We start from the raw sequence: 21,372 nt of genomic DNA, 5'->3' as shown, positions 1-21,372 counted from the left end.
CTACCTTCAGGCTTTGATGTTGAAAGACATGTTTAAAATGGCAGTGCAGTCTATCTATGTCAACATTGTCTTCAATGGGATTTATTTCCAGGCAAGCATGTAAAGCATTATAGTCAAAATAAAACCACGGCGTCTCAGATGGCCAGCCATTTTAATGCCACTTTCCAAAACATGCTGGTTGTCATAGAAGTCATGACTGCAGCCCCACTCATGGAAGGTCATGCAGGATCAGCTTTGGTGGATGCAGAAGTGTGGATGTGTTAGGAGTCCACAACTTTCTGGCCCCCAGATGTTATGGGTATGCTGGCCCTTGTAGTCCAACATCTGGAGGACCACACATTCTCCACCCCTTTGGTGTTCAAGGCAAGTGGATGGCCGGAGTGGCTGTTTCTCACTGGCGAGACTCCATGAAAGGGGGCTCCATACACAGTGAAGCCCCAAAGGGAGCAGACAAGAGCGGATTGGCTAATAATATTCCCCCACCCCTGCCCCCGTCCCCCACCCCTATTACTGTGCCCTGCCTGCATGCAGAAAGAGAAGCCTTCTGGGCACAGACCTGCTCATCCTCGTGACGGCCTTGTTTGTGGGCTTCAGTAAGAGAGCCAAGTCCTTTGAGATGATTCTGATGGGACGATTCCTCTATGGCGTGAGTGCAGGTATGATCTTCCCTCCGGGCCATCAGATGAGTGGCACTCGAGATCAACACGGCGGCAGAGCAGCTACAAAACTGGACCCGGCGGGGGGGGGCGCCAGCAGGGGCGCTGAGGGAGGAGTCTATGTACGTTGACTGGTTCGTTGTGTTTTTGATCCACCCAATAACACGCATTCTCTGGGTAGATTACAAACAGTTAAAGAATAAATGTTAAAAACAATAGTTTCCAGCCACAAGGAAAGTTTCTATTTGTCCAAATGGGATGGGATTGAAACAGGCCATGAGCATATGGTGAAATATGACAGCCAAAGAGGCCTAAGGACCATAGGGGAAATGCTCACATCAGAAGAATCCAGAGAACGTACCCTACGTCTTTGTACCCTAAATGCCAGAAGCCTCCGAGCCAAGGTGGGAGAGCTGGGGTGCCTTGTTTTAAGGGAGAACTTAGATATAGTGGACATAATGGAAATCTGGTGGAATGGAGAGTTACAGTCATATCTGGATTTATAGGAAGGACAGGGAAGGGCATACTGAAGGTGTTGCCCTGTACGTCAAAGAGGGCATATAAACGACAAAATACAAAGGGAGCGGTGTTGGTCCATGAGAATGACATAGCATCAAACAAACTAGAAACCTCAAAACTGGAAACCTCAAAACTGGAAACCTCTCAGGGCTGAAGATACCCTGAATGGCTGCCATGGCATGAATGACATGGAGCCAACCAGAAAGGAGGGCTTAATTAATCCTGTGTGGTGCCTGAGATTGTTAGTGTTGTTAAAACATAGTGGAAGCAGTGCCGTCAAATCAAATTTATATGTGAGTGGTTCTGTGGCTCCTGATTTATATGTGAGTTTATATGTGAGTGGTTCTGTGGCAAACCGGTTTTGTGGGATCGGTTCCAGCTTCTTCCTCCTGATGAAGTGGACAAGGTGCTTTCATCTGTAAGGCCGACCACCTGCTTAGTTGATCCTTGCCCATCGTGGCTCATTATGGGCTGCAGAGAGAGACTGGGTGAGGGGATCAGGGCAGTGGTGAATGCCTCCCTTGAGGAGGGAGTGATGCCATCAGCCCTCAAGGAGGCAGTGATAAGACCGCTCTTAAAGAAGCCCTCCTTGGATCCTCAAGTTTTGAACAACTTTCACCCAGTCTCAAATCTGCCATTTTTGGGCAAAGTGATTGAGCGGGTGGTGGCGGTGCAGTTGAAGGCACACTTGGAAGAAACCGATTATCTAGACCCATTTCAGTCAGGCTTCAGGCTTGGGCATGGGACAGAAATGGCCTTGGTCGCCTCGGTAGATGATATGAGGAGGGCTCTGGATAGGGGTGAATGCTCCTTCCTTGTTCTCCTCAACCTCTCAGCAGGTTTTGATACCGTTGACCGCGGTATCCTCCTGGACTGCCTGGAGGGGTTGGGCATTGGAGACACCGTATTGCGGTGGTTCCGGTCCTTCCTCTCCGGCAGGTACCAGAGGGTAGCACTGGGAGAGGAGGGTTCGGACCCGTGGCCATTCACTTGTGGGGTGCCACAGGGTTCCATCCTCTCCCCGATGCTATTTAACATCTATGTGAAGCCGCTGGGGGCTATCATCAGGAGGTTTGGGGTACGGTGTCATCAATATGCGGATGACACGCAGCTCTACCTCTCATTCAAATCTTCACCAAGGTTGGCTGTAGAATCCCTGTCCAAATGTCTGGAAACGGTGAGTGGCTGGATGGGGAGGAATAGGCTGAAGCTGAACCCTGACAAGACCGAGGTACTTTTGGTGGGAGACAAGAGGAGGCTGGGGGATGTTGACCTGGTGTTGAATGGGGTACGGCTACCCTTGAAAGACCAGGTCCGCAGCCTGGGGGTCATTTTGGACTCCCAGCTGTCCATGGAGGCTCAGGTGTCAGCTGTGAGCTGGACAGCACTGTATCAACTCCATCTGATATGGCGGCTGCACCCCTTCCTTCCCGACCATCTGCTCCCATCGGTAGTACATGCCCTGGTCTCCTCTCGTTTAGACTACTGTAATGCGCTCTACGTGGGGTAACCCTTGAAGACGGTTCGGAAGCTGCAGCTGGTATAGAACACGGCGGCTCGCCTGATTAAAGGCAGCCGCCGGCGAGATCACATCACTCCAGTGCTGAAGGAGTTGCACTGGTTACCAGTTGTTTTCCGGGCCAAATTCAAGGTGTTGGTTTTGACCTTTAAAACCCTGTATGGTTCCGGCCCAGCCTATCTTAAGGAGCGCCTCCAGCAGCACCAGACAGGCCGCTTAACAAGATCAGCCTCGGATGGCCTTCTCTCTGTCCCATCAGCCAGGACAGTGAGACTGGTGGGGACGAGGGAGAGGGCCTTTTCTGTGGTGGCCCCCACTCTGTGGAACTCCCTCCCTAGGGAACTCCGCCATGCCCCCTCTTTAATGAGCTTCTGTCGTGCATTAAAAATGTGGTTGTTCAGGCAGGCATTTGGGGTGGGTTAGGGTATTTTAGAAAATGTTTTTACTGTAGAATTTTATTGTTTTAAACTGTTTTATTGTATGTTGTACATCGCCCAGAGTGGCTGGGTGACCACCCAGATGGGCGATTAATAAATTTAATAATAATAATAATAATAAGTGTCCAACACAGTCACATTTGACTTCCAAGGAGGAGGAAACTTCTGAAAAACTGAGGGGGTTTGGTAAAAAGGAAGCTGAAGGGGAAAGTGCTCCGCGGCAGAGCTCCTGCTTGGCCTGCGGAAGGCCCCAAGTCCAATCCCAGCTTCTCCAGGCGGGGCTGAACAGAATTCCCGCCGAAGCCCTGGAGAGCCGCTGCCGGTGTCGGCAATACTGGGCTAGATGGGCTCAGGAACATAGGAAGCTAACTTATACGATGTTCCTAGAGTCAGGAGAGTCAACTCTCTTCAGAAAGCTTGGAGCTTATTTGAAACCTCAACAACAGAAGCTCAGGATGCTACGTGGGCGACATCTCCACAGTTCCCCATCAGAATCTCTTCTTTGCTTTTGGAGAAGTGCATCCAGCCAGGGCCTGTTTTAAAAAGCAATAGGTGTGCATTATATTAATGATATTAAATTTACATTATTTGTTGCTAATTTCCCTTAGTTAATTCAACTGTAAGAGGAGGTACAGCAGTACACTAAGGGCAACCTCTCTCTGATGCCAGCTAAGAGTGGCTTGCCAGCTTTGAGACATGAGCAGTCAACAATGGGTGCATCAGACATTATGGGATCGCCTTCTAATGAATAATGCTACAGAAGTGCTTTGGGAAAGTGCTTTACAAGGTTGTAAAATGCTGACCAAGCAGCCAGTGTGGGGGTGGCAAGGCATTAGACCTGGTTATTACGATCTGTTTGGACCAGAAACATCAATTCCAGCACCAGAGAACTTCTGTGTGGTGCTGTTTTATTTCCTAGTCTTGTTTTCATATTGCCCTTCCTTCCTTCCTTCCTTCCTTCCTTCCTTCCTTCCTTCCTCCTTCCAGGCTTCTGCATGACCATTCATCCTCAGTATGCTGGTGAAATTTCCCCCAAGAAGCTACGAGGATTTGCAAATGCCACGTCGGGATTCTTTTGGTCACTGGGGAAATCCTTGGGCCAAGTCCTAGGGCTCAGGTACACAAAGATCATTGTACCTCCTAGGAGGGAGGGAGAATGGAGGTGGACACCCACCTACCCCCCATGGAAGGCTCGCTGGCCTTCCCTGCCACAGCACCTAATTTCTGGTCCTCTTGCTCTCCAGGGAGTGTCTGGGAACAGAATCCGCGTGGCCGCTGCTGCTGGCCTTTGTGGGTGCAGCAGCCCTGCTCCAGGCGCTCACCCTGCCCTTCTTCCCTGAATCTCCACCGTACCTCTTAATCCAGAAGGGAGATGAAGGAGGCTGCCTGAAAGGTCAGTTCTTCCCAGGTTTGCTTGAGAGAATGTGGCTGAATCATCTTGGAAAATGCCTGATCCCAAACCCATAACTGGCAAAACAATGTGGAACTGGGGATGGGGTGGTGGTACTTAAATCCCTACCAGTTCTTCCTACAAATCTCCCCACCCTTTTCTCCACAGTCCTATGTATCTCTTTTTTATTTTGTCCCAAATTTCCTCTTGGGAGGTCAGGGTGCTGTACATTATCCCACTGTCCTTATAACAACCCTATGAGGTAATCCAGGCTGAAAGAGACAGCAGAGAGTCAGGTTGGGGAAGTATTAAGCACCCCCTCCTGCCCACTTCTCCCCTGAAAATGCCCCCTCCCGTCCCTGCATTAGCATGGGGGGGGGGGTTGGGAAGACACACACATTTCCGATATGACCCTTAATCAAGGCTGAGATTGGTTCAGATGTTGTGGACCAGAGGACCCATCCAGAACCTAGCGCTGTGGTGTCTCACTCACGCACCCTGATGCACTCCCTGATTCCAGGGCCCCACGATTTGCACTTCTTTAGGATGGGGGCTGCTGCTTGAGCCCCTCACTTAGCTTTGCCCCCTTGAGGTTTCTCCAGAAGGGGGAAGGAGCCAGGGACACAGCAGCTCTGGGGCGGGACGCGATGGTCTTAGAGGCCCCTTCCAACCCTACTATTCTGTGTGACTATGATTCTCCCGGCCATCCACTGCCACCCCACCCAATCCTGGCTTTGGCATGAAGGCTGCTCCTCTTCTTTGCTCCCCCAGCCATGAACCAGCTCTGGGGCGAAGGGGATCACCAGGAGGAACTCCATGATCTGAAGAAGGAATTGGTCAGAGGGAAGAGCAGCAACGTGCTGAGTGCAGGAGATCTGCTCAGAGATGGATCCCTGCGCCGGCAGCGGCAAGTTCTGGTTGCTGTCGTCCTCACCCTGCAGCTCTGTGGCATCAACGCAGTTAAGTGTCCACCGAGCTCAATGCCTGTAAAACTCCCCTTGTTCAGGGCAGGAAAATTGGCTCACATACCATCGTCGTCGTCGTCATCTACATTTATATCCCACCTTTCCTCCAAGGAGCTGCACCCATCTCCCCCTTCTGCCCAGTGTATCCTCTAACAACCCTGTGAGGTAGATGAGAGTCAATGACTGGCCCAAAGTCACCCCAGGAGCTTCATGGCTGAGTGAGGACTTGAAGCTGGGACGCTACAGTCCCAGCCTGAGCACTACACCACACATCTCTCGTACAGCCCCGTCTTCGTATTTTTCAGTTCAGTTCAGGCTTCTCTAAAAAGCCGCTTGTCTGAAAACTTGGAGAGCTGAGAAGCGAGGCGGCAGGTCGGGTCACGACTGGCTGGGCTGGGCTTGATCATAAGGGAAGATGAGAATGCTGGACACACAACAAGACACGGGTTCATAGCACAGAAAGTCAGGCGGTTTAGTGCCAGAGAATGTAAAGCACAATTCAGCCATGGAATAAGGTGACTGCAGCAGCCAGGTGTTGTTGGACTCCAGCTCGAATCAGCCCTACCCAGCATGGCAAACAGCAAGGTGCGATGCGAGCTGCAGATCAACAACACCCACAGGGCCAAAGGCCCCCCTCCCGGGACCAGAGGGAGGGGCCATGGAGCCCTTCCTGGGCCAGGCCTCTGGCAGGCCAGCCTCCGGGTGTAGGGCAGGGCCCGGGCCAGACAGGTCACCCCTGACACTCCTTGCAGCTCGTCATTTCTTACAGTGTTTTGACAGGTGAGGCTTCGATCACCTTCCATCTCCCCTGGCACCATTTACACTGGATCAGAAGAGAGGCCTTTGCCATGTGAATGAGCATTCTGGCCAATGTAGGATTTGCATGTACATGATGTGCCAATATGAAGCAAGAAGGGCTTTGAGGCTCATGTGAGAAAATGCCCTTTGGTGGCCTTTACTGACTTGGCTCCAGCAGAAGAGACGTCCCTCAGGCTCTCGGCTCCTTTGCTTCTGGGCTACCCCTGGGGACTCACAGCAGCACCTGATCAAAGAAAACGTGGCCCAGGCCAGGGACCTCAGCACCCAAAAGATGCATCTAAAACATGTAAAATACAGCATATTTGCTGTTCCTTTGCAACTCTGCATACTTGTTGTGGCTACACCAGGCCACACAGGACAGCACAGGAATGACGAGTGCAGAATCACAGTGCCAGACAGGGGCCGAAAGATGGGCATTGTCCCACCAGGAAAAGTCTGTTGCCCTATTTGGCTTCCATTTGTTTTCCATAGGTCTATTTCTACACGTTTGAAGTGTTCCGCAGTGCGGGTTTTGAAGAGAGCCTCATCCCCTACATCTCGCTGGGTGTCGGCTTCTGTGAGCTCTCCTCTTCTTTGCTCTGTGTAAGACCAGCCAGTTTTCTTCTGCAGTGAATGGGCTCCCCCCACCCTGCCTCATTTGCACAAATTGCAAGAAAGGATGTTTTATTGTGTAGGGAATCCTCTCCTGTGGCAATCAGTGCACCCGCCCCAGTTGCCGGGCTCTTATGTTGCTGGCTGGAAGCACTTTGTGCACCTTTGCTAAGTAAACTGGAATATGACCGAGACCGGCCCTCAACACCGCCCCCCCTTCTCCTTCCTTATCTTGGGGAGAGGGGCAGCCTTTGTTCCCACTCATCCTAATTTCTCCCTGACGCTGTCAGTGGCGGCTAGGCCTGCTGGCGTCAGCACCAGGCATCCTGGGACAATTGCTGGGGCCCACACATCCTAGCAGGGCCAATGGGGACGCAGGAACACCACTGTGAATGCGCATAGAAATGCTTCCATTAACAAACAACAGGCTGGCAAGGTAGTAGACAAGGCTTAAGCCCATAGGCACACCTTGTCAGTTTCATCCCAGACAGATGGAGGACAACGCAGGAATGGCAGTGAAGGCCAGCAGAGACGAGTGTAGGGAGGAAGCTTTGCACTGCTGTTAAATGGAAGCTCTGAACAGATACACACTTCTTTAAATATAAGAGGGTTTTTTAGAGATGACAGCAGGGAAAATGCAGGAATGCTTTGGGGGGAATGTTGTCAGGATTCTCGGGAATAAATACGCCAACGTACCCAAGAAAGGCCAGTGTGGTGGAAGCGCCTGTTGTGGGAGATCTCGTTTCTTCAGCACAGACCTCTGTAGCTGGGAAAATGCCAGAGGGCAGAGCCTGGTGCTCGTGACTGAATGAACACTGCTGTTGAATGCGGTGCCATGACTGATGGGAGCCTCCCAGTGAGACCCACAACCTGCTCTCCCCTACGCTTGCCCCATTTTTGAACTTTAGACAAATATATTTTGTAACTTTTATTTTTAAACACTTTTATCTTTTCATTTCACACATTCCCAGTACATTTTAAATATAACAATGATATCCCATTTAGATAAGAATGTGAGACCATCACTAAAAGAACAAAAATATACACAAGACATACAGTCTTCTGTAGAAGAAGCTGGAGAGGTCAGATGTAAGAACTGGTAATAGTAAACACCCACTTAGCAACACAAATGGGGTTGGAGTCAGACTTGATCATATTTAAAGTAGACCCACTGATTTCAGTGGCTCTCTTCTTAGCATCACTAAGTCTGGATCCAACCCATCAAGTCAAATAATAATAACACAGCCCAATTCAACATATTATCTTTGATTATTTGGCTCTGGGTATGCTGTGGAATACCCCACAATACCCTGTGGGATCACTAATAATCTGGCATTTTTTTGCTAACTTGCTGGTTTGACAATTACCTCTCTCATACACACGCACAGAAATGCCTCACAAGGCTCTGCCCTGTTGTGAGCCCTTTTCCAAGGAAGAGTGTTCCCTCACTGCTCTGCTCCAGCATGCACTTCTTCAGACTGTTCTAAGAAAGTGCATCCCAGTAAGGTTATTTCCCCTCCACCATCTATGATTTGAAGATCTTCTAAGTGAGGCATTTATTGTGCACTTGTCATTCCCTATTCACAGTTGTTTAAGGGTTCTTCAGATGATGTCGTGACCCTCCAGTTCCAGTTCTGCTTTTAAACCGCACTTTCAGTGAGTTTTTTTAGAACACAGAAAATATGGTATTATTTAAAGAAAGTAAAAGAAAGTGCAATTTCCTCTTGTGTATTTGTGCTATTCTGTTATACCACAGTGCCACCCAGAGGTTATGTAGTGGAAAAGCAGGAAAAGAAACGCTTGTGCAGTGCTGGTATCGCAATCCTGCCACAAAAACAAAAGTAGGTACAGATTAACAGCCTCATGCAGAAAAGCTCTCTGGGGCAAGAGGACAGTGCCCTCTGAAAGTGGACTTGTGTGTATCTTGTGCAAAGGCTCACAAAGTGCCAGTGCAGGCTTTAGCTAATGGTGCAGAAAGGCACAGGATCCCTGCTCACAGCAAACGGCCAATGTTTTCCCTCCGTCAGATTTTTACCATTGAAAGATTTGGCCGGAGGACCCTCCTCTGGAAAGGCTGTGGGATGATGGCTGCTGTGCTATTTCTCCTCACGGTGACTCTCTCTCTGCAGGTAAGGAGATGAGATGGTCTGGAGGTCTTCTTTTCAATCCTTTCTTCTAACTTCTCAGTAGGCAGCAAAGAGTTGACTCCTCTTCTGATGGAGTTTAGTCAGGGCTAAACAGAAAAACGGTCACATTCTCTCTGGCGATGACAGAGATGACTTAGTGGATAAAGTAGCAGTTACGGGAACTCTGGGGGAAAGCGACCATGTTGTACTTGATTTCTTGGTTCTAAGGGAAGCAAAAGCCAAGGGTAGTCAAACGCATACCCTGGATTTTAGGAAAGCTGATTTTAATAAACTCAGAACAATGATCAGTAAGGTCCCATGGCAAGCGACGCTAACGAGAAAAGGAGTCCAAGATGGGTGGGAGCTTTTAAAAAAGGAAATTCTCAAGGCACAATCACAAACAATTGCAACAAGAAGAAAAGGTGGAAGACAACAGAAGAAGCCAATGTGGCTTCACAAAAAGCTTAGGGATGACCGGAAAACAAAAAAGGACACATATAGGAAGTGGAAAGAAGGCGAATTAACAAAGGAAAAGTATAGGCAGGTAGCACAGAATTGCAGGGATGGCGTCAGGAAGGCTAAAGCTGAGAACGAGCTGAGGTTAGCAAGGGATGCTAAAAGCAACAAAAAGGCTTTCTTCAGATACATGCATAGTAAAAGGCAGAGGAAAGAAATGGTGGTTCAGCTATTAAATAAGGTAACAGATGACAAAGAAAAGGCAGAGGTGCTCAATTCCTACGTTGGCTCAGCCTTCTCCCAAAAGAGGGTCTATGAGCCCCCTGGCAAAGGCCAAGAACAGGCTGAAGGGGCAGAATTGCAGCTTGAGATCGATAAGCATATGGTCAAGGAACACCTCATTACTTTGAATGAGTTCAAATCTCCAGGGCCAGATGAACTGCATCCTAGAGTAATAAAGGAACTGGCAGAAGAACTCTCAGAACCACTGTCCATTCTCTTCGAGAAATCATGGAGGACGGGGGAAGTGCCAGATGACTGGAGGAGGGCTAACGTTGTCCCTATCTTCAACAAGGGTAAAAAGGAGGAACCTGGGAACTACAGACCAGTCAGTCTGACATCCATCCCTGGGAAAATTCTGGAGCAGATGATAAAGCAATCCATCTGGAAGCACCTTGAAAACAATGCCGTGATGACTCGAAGCCAACATGGCTTTGTCAGAAACAGGTCCTGCCAGATGAATCTAACCTCATTTTTTGATCAAGTAACTTCCCTTGTGGACCGTACCTCGACATCAGCAAAGCTGTCGACAAAGTGCCCCATGATCTCCTGATGAGCAAACTAGCTCAAAGTGGGCGAGATGAAACAACGATCCGGTGGATCCACAGTTGGCTACAGAATCGGACTCAAAGAGTGCTTCTCAATGGGACCTTCTCCAACTGGGGAGCGGTAACAAGCGGGGTACCGTAGGGCTCAGTCCTGGGCCCAGTGCTCTTCAAGATTTTTAGTAATGACTTGGAGGAGGAGGTGCAGGGAATGCTGATCAGATTTGCAGATGACACAAAATTGGGCGGGATAGCTAATACTCTGGAAGACAGAAACAAAATTCAAAGTGATCTGGATAGACTGGAGCGCTGGGAAGAAAACAACAGAATGACATTTAATAGGGATAAATGCCAAGTTCTGCACCTAGGAAGAAGAAACCAAATGCACAGTTACAAGATGGGGGATACGTGGCTCAACAACACTACAAGCAAGAAGGATCTTGGAATTGTTGTCGATCACAAGCTGAATATGAGCCAAAAATGGGATGTGGCTGCAAAAAAAGGCAAATGCTCTTTTGGGCTACATTCATAGAAGCATCGCTTCCAAATCCCAGGAAGTAGTAGTTCCCCTCTACTCAGCACTGGTTAGGCCTCATCTGGAGTACTGTGTCCAGTTCTGGGCACCACACTTTAAGAAGGATGCAGACAAGCTGGAGAGGGTTCAGAGGAGGGCAACAAAGATGATCAGGGGACTGGAAACAAAGCCCTATGAAGAGAGACTGAAAGAACTGGGCATGTTTAGCCTTGAGAAGAGAAGACTGAGGGAAGATAGGATAGTGCTCTTCAAGTACTTGAAAGGTTGTCACAGACAGGAAGGCCAGCATCTCTTCTTGATCATCCCAGAGCACAGGACACGGAATAATGGGCTCAAGTTACAGGAAGCCAGATTCCACCTGAACATCAGGAAAAACTTCCTGACTGTTAGAGCAGTGCGACAATGGAGCCAATGACCTGGGGAGGTGGTGGGTCTCTCCCACACTGGAGGCATTCAAGATGAGGCTGGACAGCCATCTTGTCAGGGATGCTCTGACTTGGATTCCTGCATTGAGCAGGGGGTTGGACTCGATGGCCTTGTAGGCCCCTTCCAACCCTACCATTCTATGATTCTATGATGAGGAAGGAGCTCCTGGCTTTGGGGCTCTGCTTTCTACAGAAGAGCAATGTTGCTGTCCTGCTCCTGCTCAGGAGCAGCTTCAAGGCCTTAGGCTTACCTTTTCAAAGAAAGAAAGAAAGAAAGAAAGAAAGAAAGAAAGAAAGAAAGAAAGAAAGAAAGAAAGCAAGCAAGCAAGCAAGCAAGCTGGGATTCATTATCCCTTTTCCCTACCCTCCATCATGCTTCCAGACATCAGAGGGAACTAGAGAATTTGCCCATTAGACACCTGCCAATGTGGCTGGGCACCTACACGCCATTAGCCCCCAGAGATGCTTTCCCCCACTTCAGTGGGGTGCTCTGGACAGGCTCAACACTCTGCTCTGCACTGCAGAGAAACACTAGCCACTGTGCTCCAGAGAAGGCACACTTTGCCTCCACACCCATTTGGACAGCCATCTAGGAAGGGGAGGCCAGCACGCCACCAACGCTGCCACCTGCTCCGGGCAGCCGAGGCCACAGCCCAACAATGGGTTGGCTGTCCAGATCCCAAGACATGTACTGCAGGAAAGGGGGCATGGAGAGCCCTGCGCGGGAGACTTGGTTGACCCACCAAGCACCACCTTGGCTACCATTGCAGGGGTGCTCTCCACCACTCACCAGCCAGCAGGTGGTGCTATCCCCACATCAGTCACAGGCAACAGGGGGGTGGGCCCAGCTGTGCAACTGCCCATCCCTTCCCATCACTGGATGAGAACCCCTCCACTCTGAACTTCTCAGGTGGGTCCAGAGGATGGTGGCTAGAGGCGGTTGCCTCCCTTGAGAAAAAGTGCTCTTGCAAGGAAGGAGGGGAATCATAGAATCATAGAACAGTAGGGTTGGAAGGGGCCTACAAGGCCATAGAGTCCAACCCCCTGCTCAGTGCAGGAATCCAAGTCAGAGCATCCCTGACAGGTGGCTGTCCAGCCTGGTCTTGACTGCATCCCGTGTGGGAGAGGGCACCATCTCCCTAGGTAATTGGTTCCATTGTCGTGTTGCTCTAACAGGCAGGAGGTTTTTCCTGATGTTCAGCCGGAATCTGGCTTCCTGTAGCTTGAGCCCATTCTTCCGTGTCCTGCATGATTGAGAAGAGATCCTGGCCTTCCTCTCTGTGACAACCTTTCAAGGACTTGAAGAGTGCTATCCTGTCTCCCCTCAGTCTTCTCTTCTCAAGGCTAAACATGCCCAGTTCTTTCAGTCTCCCTTCATAGGGCTTTGTTTCCAGTCCCCTGATCATCTTTGTTGCCCTCCTCTGAACCCTCTCCAGCTTGCCTGCACCTTCTTAAAGTGGGGCGCCTAGAACTGGACACAGTACTCCAGATGAGGCTGTGTTGTCCCGGCCGTAGGCTTCGAACTCCTAGGTCAGAAGTGCCAAGATAGTGATAAATCAGACTCAAGGGTTTACTTACAAGGAGTACTTTATTGGCTAACTTACAGCACACAGGCGTACCCAATGGTTGGATCAGACAGCTCCTCTGAACCATTGGTGCGCCTGTGTACTGTAATTTACCCAATAAAGTACTCCTTGTAAGTAAACCTTTGAGTCTGATTTATCACTATCTTGGCACTTCTAACCTAAGAGTTCAATGCCCACTGCAGGGGCGACACAGAGGCCTACCCAGTGCTGAGTAGAGGGGAACTAGTACTTCCCGGGATTTGGAAGCTATGCTTCTATGAATGCAGCCCACACTTAACGAGCTTGCTAATCAGGATATCATGGGGCACTTTGTCAAATGCCTGGCTGACGTCAAGATATATTACATTCACAACATTTCCACAATCTTCTAATTTTTCTGATCAAAAAATGAAGCAGGGATTGGACTAGATTATCTCCAGGGTCCTTCTGATTCTGGGATTGTGGGAATGTTGTTTGGAAGTTCTTTTCACAATAGTTTTCCATGCTGAAGCCAAGTCCTGCAACAAGGAGATTCCTCTCCTCCTGGAAGGACTTAACTTAAAAAAAACCTGCCCTTCTTCTACCTTCTGCTGACCAGAATAACACTTCACGGTAAGTCCTGCTTTCCATTCTCCTAAGAAGCTAGACAAGCTCTTCCAGTCAGCCTGGTGGCCATCGCATAGGCTCCACCTGTGTTGGACAAGGGATGCCAGACTCTTCCAACAGGCAGGGAGGAAGCCTGGGAGGCAAGGAGAAGCAAGCAGCAGTCTGAGCAGGGCCTGAGTCCATACAAGCCCCCATCCCACCATCATCCTGTTCTGCACCGCGCCTCATGTCGAGGGGGGGGGGGGGGATGAACAGTCAAAAGTGTGAGGGCAATGTGCAACTCACGCTTTTCGGCTACAGGGCTGCTGTCCCTCCCCGTCCTGCAAAGCTCCTGTAGTAATGCTTGTTCTCTTTGTTTCTCCTTCCCAGAATAAGTATCACTGGATGTCTCATTGCAGCGTCACTCTGGTTTTCTTGTTTGTCATCTTCTTTGGAGTTGGACCGAGTGAGTACAGGAGGTCGTTCCTGAGGGGGAAGCTGAGGGCAGCATTTGGCGGGGGGCAGCAGGCCAGCAGCAGGCACAGGTGTGTGCAGGGCAGGGGAGGCCTCACGTGGGTGTGTGGGAACTCTCCCACTATGTAGCAGCACAGAGAGGGGGAAAAGGAGCCAGGGAGGCCAGGCCTGGCAACACGCAGGGCACTGTGGTCAGACTGGGAGACAAGGAGCCCAGGGGACCGGAGGGCAGCCAGGAGGCAGAGGTGGGCGGGAAGCAGCCACCTGCCGGAGTGTCTGTGGCTGGCACTGAGTAGGGAAGGCTGCTGAGTGCTTGGCTGGTTAGCTACCTGGCCTGCTGCTGGGAAAAGGGCAGAAGCTCCCTTCCCAAGCTCATTGGTTTGGGAAGGGAGGAGTAAGAAGCACAGTGACCATCTTGTGTCTGTTGTGCCAAAACCCAAAGCATCCTGGACTGGGCTGCTCAAGCCACTTTGAACGTCTGTCTTGAGAATGGTCTGCAGATTACCCCAAATCCAGATTGCAACTATAACCAATTATTACAGGTTAGCCCTTATTCTAACCAGCAGGGGTGCGGGGAGATGGCACGCCAACCTGCCCTCTACACCCACTGCTTCTCCATGTGAAATGGACAGTGCAAACCATCCTTAGAATGCCCGATATGTCCTGAAAGTCCTGGGTTGGGCTTTGCTCCCCAAACACCTTTCTGTTTTGTCTTCCCTTAGATGGAGCCACAATGTCTGTCATGATGGAAATTTTCAGCCAGTCCTCCAGACCAGCAGCTTTCATGATTGGTGGCTGTCTGAACTGGGCAGGTCTCTTTGTCATTGGAATAACCTTCCCATTTGCTGTGGTTAGTGTCCTTTAGCACATAATTCCTGCCTTACTTCTGCTCTCTCTGCTTCTGTCTTCTCTGAGTGGCCCCCATAAGGCAATATTCACAAGAGCTTTGGTTGACACTCCAAGGGTGGTGAGAGATGCACCACAGGAATCTGGAGAGCAGTTAATCACCTGGAACATCTTGAGAGCCATTTCCTCAGAACAGCTTCAGAGAATGCCTCCTCCCTTACACACTGTCACAGCGAGGGCCAGTGTGGTGTGGTGGACAGTGTGCTGGTCTTGGACTGGGGATCCCCACACTCAGATCCTCATTCCAGCAGGGATCTCACTGTCTGACCTTATTTTACTTGTTAACTGTGTATCCCACCTTCCTTCCAAATGGTGCTCAATACAGCTAACAATAGCAGTACAAATAAAATACAAAAGCCACCAATAAAATACAAACTAAAAACCAACCATAAAAACAAATCCAGTAATAAAACATCAATGAAATTGATAGAAACAACTAGTTAAAACCAATCGTAACATATTTACAAATCAGCCTCTGTGCCGGAAGGTGGAAGGTCAGCAGACAGTGGAAGGTCAGCAGTGGAAGGTCAGCAGACACAGGGCTATTCAGATCTCCCACGGCAAGGGGTTCCACAGCCAGGGAGTAGCCACTGAGAAGGCCCTCTTTTGAGGTCTTGCCAAAAGTGCTTCAACTGCTGGCAGGACAGAAAGAAAGGCCTTTCCTGAAGGTCTTAAAACCCAGGAAAGCTCATATTGGGGAATGAGATCTTTTAGGTTAACTGGTTCCAAGTCAGGTAGGTCATAACCACCACTTTGAATTGTGCCTGGAAACTGACTAGAAGCCAGTGAAACTGGTGTAACATGCAGACTACCTCAGTTGATAGCCTGGATGCAACATTCTAAACCAGCAGAAATTTCCAAACACTCTTCAAAGATGTAGAGTGCTTTACATTATGGGGTAGACTTCACCTTTCCATGGATCCTGTCCAGATCCTTGTGCCAGTCACACTCTCTTGGCCTAAGGTCACACAGGCAATAAGGTCATTGTCCCAAGGTCACACAGGCTGAGGAGGCTGAACAGTACTGAATGTCCCTCACAAGATGGCTGGGGTGGTAAAGTGGGTACATAATCTGGAGCTTCTTAGAGGAAGAACAAGAGAGAAAGCATCTCTAAAGAGTATAAAAACACACTTTCATTTGACTCTAAGGGCAAAACTAGACTCGACACCATTCACACCAATACCACTTGTGTGGTATTGTCTGTGGTGCTTTAAAGTAAACAGTGGCAACCATCCAGATAGGGACCCTGGCAAGGGACAGGGGGGGTTAGTTCTCTGTTCCCATCTGGATCTCCCATGACCACTCCTGTCCTTGCAGTTTACCCACTAAATCCCCATTCACATATGAATGGTGACATGTCTAGCATGGCCCTAACTGGGTCATACACACTTGCTCCCAATCCATGGACCAAGATGTGACATTAAAGGTGCATCACCCCTCTCATGTTGTTGTTTAAAGAAAGAGTTGTTGGGGCACAAGAAATCCAGATCAGAATCAGAGCACACAAGGAGGGAGGCTTACCTTTATTTTATTTATTTTATTTATTGCATTTATACCCCGCCTTTCTCCCTCTCGCAAGGAACTCAAGGCGGCTTACATTATCCTCCTCCTCACCTTTCCTGCTGAAAATCCCCACCCCATCACCTATTTGCTCCTGAAGCAAATTTGCTAATTGCAGGACACCTTCAGTGGCACATGGCTTTGGGGAGTGATTATGGCAAGAAAATGCTGCAGAGGAAAAGGGTTACACCTCCCGTCATGGTCCTGATCTAGATTCCACACCCACACACATTCAAAACACCCACACAGACGAGACAATGTTATTTTTAAAACTGCATTCAGTTAAGCCCTGTCTCTCCAGAATCGGGGGGATTCCTCTCTATGGGGTCTGAATCCTGGCTTGAAATGCCCGCAGTCCCACTTTCCCCCTGGCCCAATCAGAGAATGGGTTCCTGATCCACCCAGAGAGCTTGTTTCAGGGGGCCAAACTTGAGCAGATGTTGGAAGCATTTGAACAGCTTGGCAGAACTGGCAAATGCCAGGGCAGGGGTGGAGGTGGTGGTGGTATCTGTGTCATTACAGTTGAATTTTTTCATTGATCTTTCATTTGTTGTTTTCTGTCCTAGATCTTTAGGGATCTGGGAGGCAGTGGGGAGGGGGAGGAACGAGAACCATACCAGCCAATTGTCTCAAATGCTGTCGGTAGCAGCGTCCGGTGGAGCAAGCCCAGCAGCCAGGGTTCCAGTTTCACATTTAGATGCAGCGGTGTTACTTTACATCAGCAGATGACTGATGCACCAACTGGCCAATAGTGCCATGGAGCCCACAAATGGTCTTGCCAGAAGCCCAACATTTCTCTGAAGGAGGCTGCACAGTTAGAAATGCAAGTTGGCCATCTCTGGCAGATGATGTTGCGGAGCTCACGCAGTGGCTCACACAGGGGCCCCAACCTTTTTGTGCCACTGGGCACATTTGGAGTTTCAAGAGAATGTCCTGGGTGCTCTCTCAGAAAGGCTGCCATGGGGGGCTTGCCCATTCATGAAATATCTGCCATGTTGGGTGGGACCAGTCAGAAAACACTAATTGCCCAGAAGACAACTTGGTGAAGCTAAAAGAGAGAGGTGGGATCTGAGCTCCAAACCCCCAAACCTCTCTTTTAACCCAAACAGAGATGGTGCTGGAGGGCAGCACTTCGCTGTGCAGCCGGCCAGCTGCCCAATTAAATGTTTAAAAAGTCTTCAGAAATAACAGGAAAGTCAGGTGGGCGCCAAGAAGGGTGCCCACAGGCACCATGCTGGAGACCTCCAGGGCTCCCGGATGTCTCTTCACATGCTCTCTTGCCAGGGTTTGCACCATCAGAGACACCTCACATACATTCCTATAGCAACAGCAGTGGCAAAAACCTCCCCAGTGACTCCAACTTAAGGAAGCAAAAGTCACCACCACCTGCCCGTTTGGACTTGTTCAAGAGGTTAATTGTTGCTCTCTCGTTTGTGTCCATTTCCAGGCAAGCTTGGGTCCATTCTGTTTCCTCATCTTCATGGTTGTCCTAGTGGGGTCAGGAATGTTCTTCTACCTATTCCTTCCAGAGACTAAAGGAAAATCTGTCATAGAAATCACAGAGGAATTCAACACACAACCACCTTTTGGAAAAAAACTTGCTGCTGTTCTTAGGAAAGGTTTCCGTGAGGATCATTCTGTCTATACAAACTTCTGAGTCAAGCAGGCCGGGGAGAGCTCTGAGAAGGCCGCCAAACCAGCCATTTCTGAGCTGATATGCAGAGCAGGAAGAGAAGCAATGGTCCACGCACATTCTGTGGCATGTCACTGTTGCTGCTGCACTGGCCCTCATCCGCTACCTTCACAGCTGGCGCCTCTCCTCCCCTTGTGGTCAATGGCTGCATTGATGAATCCATTAACCACCCTTGACTACATCCCACTCAGCAATGCCTCTTGTTGATGTCGCCTGCTAATTGCTTTTTAGTTGAAGCTAACCCACCTGGCAACATCAAAAGTGGGACTATAGCGCAGGGCCAATTTCCAGACCACAGAAAATACGCCAACACTGATGACACTTGGGTATTACACAGGTACAATAGCATCACTATCCCAAGAGTATATTTATTCTATATATCTTATATTTATTGTGCACTGAGTCTAGGCTGCAGTGCTGCTACACCAGTGAAACAGCCACCAAATTCTGTGCCTGCTCAGCACGGGCAAGGGGAGGAAGAGTACTCATGATGAAGATAGAAAACTACTGGGAAAACTACAGACGTGCTCACAGCATCTCCGGAAACACTGCCACAGCCCAGCAATCAGGTACTGCGCTGGCTGCAACACATGCCCCATGAACACAGAAGCAGCCAATGAACTAGGGACGATTGGGGCACGCCCTCAGCACATGCCCCACAGATAACACACACAGTTGCCATGCAATGCAGTAGCACTAATGGCTCGCTCCATGGGGAGATGGGAGTTTGAGCCCCACCAGGGAGAAGTGATGTCATGCCCCACGCCCCCATCACATGCCAGCTCTGGAGGACCCCAAGGCTTTTGGCCTTGGGGACTTCGGCCTTCACAGTGAGGCCATGTTGTCTGGAGCCGCTCAGGACTTCATGGCCACCATGGCAACTTCTCACGTTACACATGAAACACCGGCCTTGGTTTTCTGTAGTGGTATTGGGGAAAATGATCTTTGGGTGGGGGATCCAAGTATGTCTCCGTTGTCATGGACAGATCACTATCTGATCAGGTTTGGACTGAATGCTGCCTCAAACCTCTGTTGGGGGTAATGGACCAGTTTTGATGGTCCATCCCTGTCTCCTGATGTCTCTGGAGAATTTTCCTTCAGATTTGGCAGATGGTCCTGCTGAAGCTCTAGCCAGTTCCTGGGAGCAGGAAATGGGTTGGGCTGTAGACACAGTCGCTCCCAAATGTCCTCAACCAAGCCATAATTTTGACTCCATGGTATTCTGTGAAGCTGAGGACAATGAAACAGCAAGGTGGATGTCTAGAGATGAAATGGCAAAAAACTGGGGATCAAACACAGGTTAGAGCCCATCTCAGGGCCTGTTCTGTGGTAGTGATGGTGGCAAAGAGGCATATTTCTCCACCATTGCATCTACGCCCTGTCAAACAATGGCTGACATTAACATAGACCCAGTTGTTCATCAGCCTGGACCACTTAAGGCCTGTTGTGAACAGTTGCCCTATGTTCTGCTGAAAAAACCATTTGTATCCACTCCGACTTAGAATTTTAACAGAGGTGGTTGGAGCTGAGGCCCTGCTCACTAGCTGGGTCTGTTGTTATGGATACCATTCAGCTTGTGCAGCCTGAGGATGTTGGCAAGCTACTTGGAGGGATGCGAGCAACCACCTGCTTCTTTGGATCCTAACCCATCCTGGCTTTTCAAATCAGCTGGGATCGCTAAGGATATCAGCTGTGGAAAATGCCAAATTAAGGGATAGTGTTTTGAAGCAGGCAGTGATAAAAACCACTTTTGCAAAAGCCAAATTTAGACCCCATGGCTTTGTAAAACTGTAGCAGCCATATCAGGGGTCAGACTAAGTAGCCTCATGCAGTCTCATGCTTCATGTTCTTGCTGAGCTCTTTCTCCCTTGAATATATTGTTGTAAGCTGACGAGACACAGGAATTCCTTATCTTGTCAAAGGTCATACAATTGTATATCTTGTTCTCTGCTGTTCTCTTCTGTTCTCTCCTTATCATGGCTACCCTATAACCCAGTTCTTGTATTATAAACAATAGTGCTAAGAGAAGAAATGTTGAGGATTGCAACCCCATGCGAGAGGGGGAGGAGGAGCCATTTCATATGTGTCACAATGTCTATAAAACCAATGTGCTAATGTAAATCGGGGCTTCTGGCTCTTTGGAAACGATTCCAGCCTTAAGCCCGCGCGTTAAATAAAGAATCTCTTTTTCCTTCACTCCGTGGTCTCTCTGACTCTGGGTTCTGCAACAAAACAATCACCCAGTTTCTAATCTGTTATATCTAAGAATGGTCCTGGAACATAAGGACAGCAGAAGAGCCCTGATGCTGGATCAGACCAAAGCCCTGTCTAATCCAGCTGGCTGGTCTCACAGTGGCCAACCAGATGCCCAAATGAGATCTCATGACAGGAACTCATGTTCCCCAGCAAGTGGTATAAAGAGGTATCCTGTCTCTGATTCTGGAGATAATCTATAGCCATCATGACTAGTAGCCATCAATAGCTCCATCCTCCATGAATTTGATCCCTTTTAAAAACTGTCTATAGTGATTGCCATCACCAAATCCAGTGGAGGCTGGTGGCCAGTCTGACTGACAGGGTGGAGGGCAGGTCAGCAGAGGCGGGGCCAAGGGGGTCAGTGGACATGGAGTAGTCTTTGAATCCCCAACACTCTGCAGTCGAAAAAGAGAAAGAGAAAACTGCGGCCCAAAACATGTGGGGGGGGGGGAGAGGAATCACATAACCCTACAAAAGTACTCCTTTGGACCCACATTCTCCTATTCCAGCAACAACTCCCATTCCACAGAGAATCAAGTGACTTTAAGATGATGAGTGGGAGGGGAGAATCCATACAGCCATAATAACAATGATCATGATAATAATTAAAATAAAATGTGATATTCTCGGAGCCACACAGAAAAGCACGCTTTGGAACACAGGAACAAGTTCTGAAAGCATCCAAAAATCCATGCCTTTATATATCCATCACAAAGCAGGCCTACTCAGAAGCAGTACAGTACAAAATTCCAGATTATCCATATATGGTAAGAAGAAATGACTGGATTGCTTCACAAAAATATTTTTATTGAGTTTTGATCACGTTTTCAATGTAATTAATGAGTATATAAAATATTACAATTTTTTCAACTAACAAAACACATACATTACATAGGAAATCCAATTACAGTTAACAGGAATCACAGAAGTTTCAACATATTAATAACCTTATATTTATCCACAAGTTCATCAGTGGTTCAAGATTTAGTTGTAATTATCTAAATGTATCTTTACATATCTGTCCATGACATGCTGGTGGTTTTCTATGGCAACCTTGTTTGTTAATAAAGT

General features: G+C 48.9%; 1 protein-coding gene across 1 annotated transcript in view; it reads left to right on the top strand.

The window, feature by feature from the left end:
• The window catches only part of LOC146336359 (solute carrier family 2, facilitated glucose transporter member 11-like), a 29,094-nt gene extending 8,860 nt beyond the window's left edge, over positions 1 to 20,234 (top strand). Inside the window, exons 4-12 of the mRNA XM_084819279.1 lie at positions 532 to 656; positions 4,119 to 4,248; positions 4,376 to 4,524; positions 5,293 to 5,480; positions 6,777 to 6,887; positions 8,924 to 9,025; positions 13,803 to 13,878; positions 14,609 to 14,736; positions 17,800 to 20,234. Of these exons, the coding sequence (XP_084675405.1) occupies positions 532 to 656; positions 4,119 to 4,248; positions 4,376 to 4,524; positions 5,293 to 5,480; positions 6,777 to 6,887; positions 8,924 to 9,025; positions 13,803 to 13,878; positions 14,609 to 14,736; positions 17,800 to 18,009 (1,219 nt within the window). The 3' untranslated portion in view covers positions 18,010 to 20,234. The remainder of the gene's footprint in view (positions 1 to 531; positions 657 to 4,118; positions 4,249 to 4,375; positions 4,525 to 5,292; positions 5,481 to 6,776; positions 6,888 to 8,923; positions 9,026 to 13,802; positions 13,879 to 14,608; positions 14,737 to 17,799) is intronic.
• The last annotated feature ends 1,138 nt before the right edge of the window (positions 20,235 to 21,372 follow it).

The sequence above is a fragment of the Heloderma suspectum genome, chromosome 13, assembly GCF_057233095.1.
Source record: "Heloderma suspectum isolate Gila_16-S chromosome 13, 16-S_ref, whole genome shotgun sequence".
In the NCBI taxonomy this organism is placed as follows: Eukaryota; Metazoa; Chordata; class Lepidosauria; order Squamata; family Helodermatidae; genus Heloderma; species Heloderma suspectum.
Note: the sequence above shows the minus strand (reverse complement) of the source record. Positions and strands in the feature narration are given on the sequence as shown.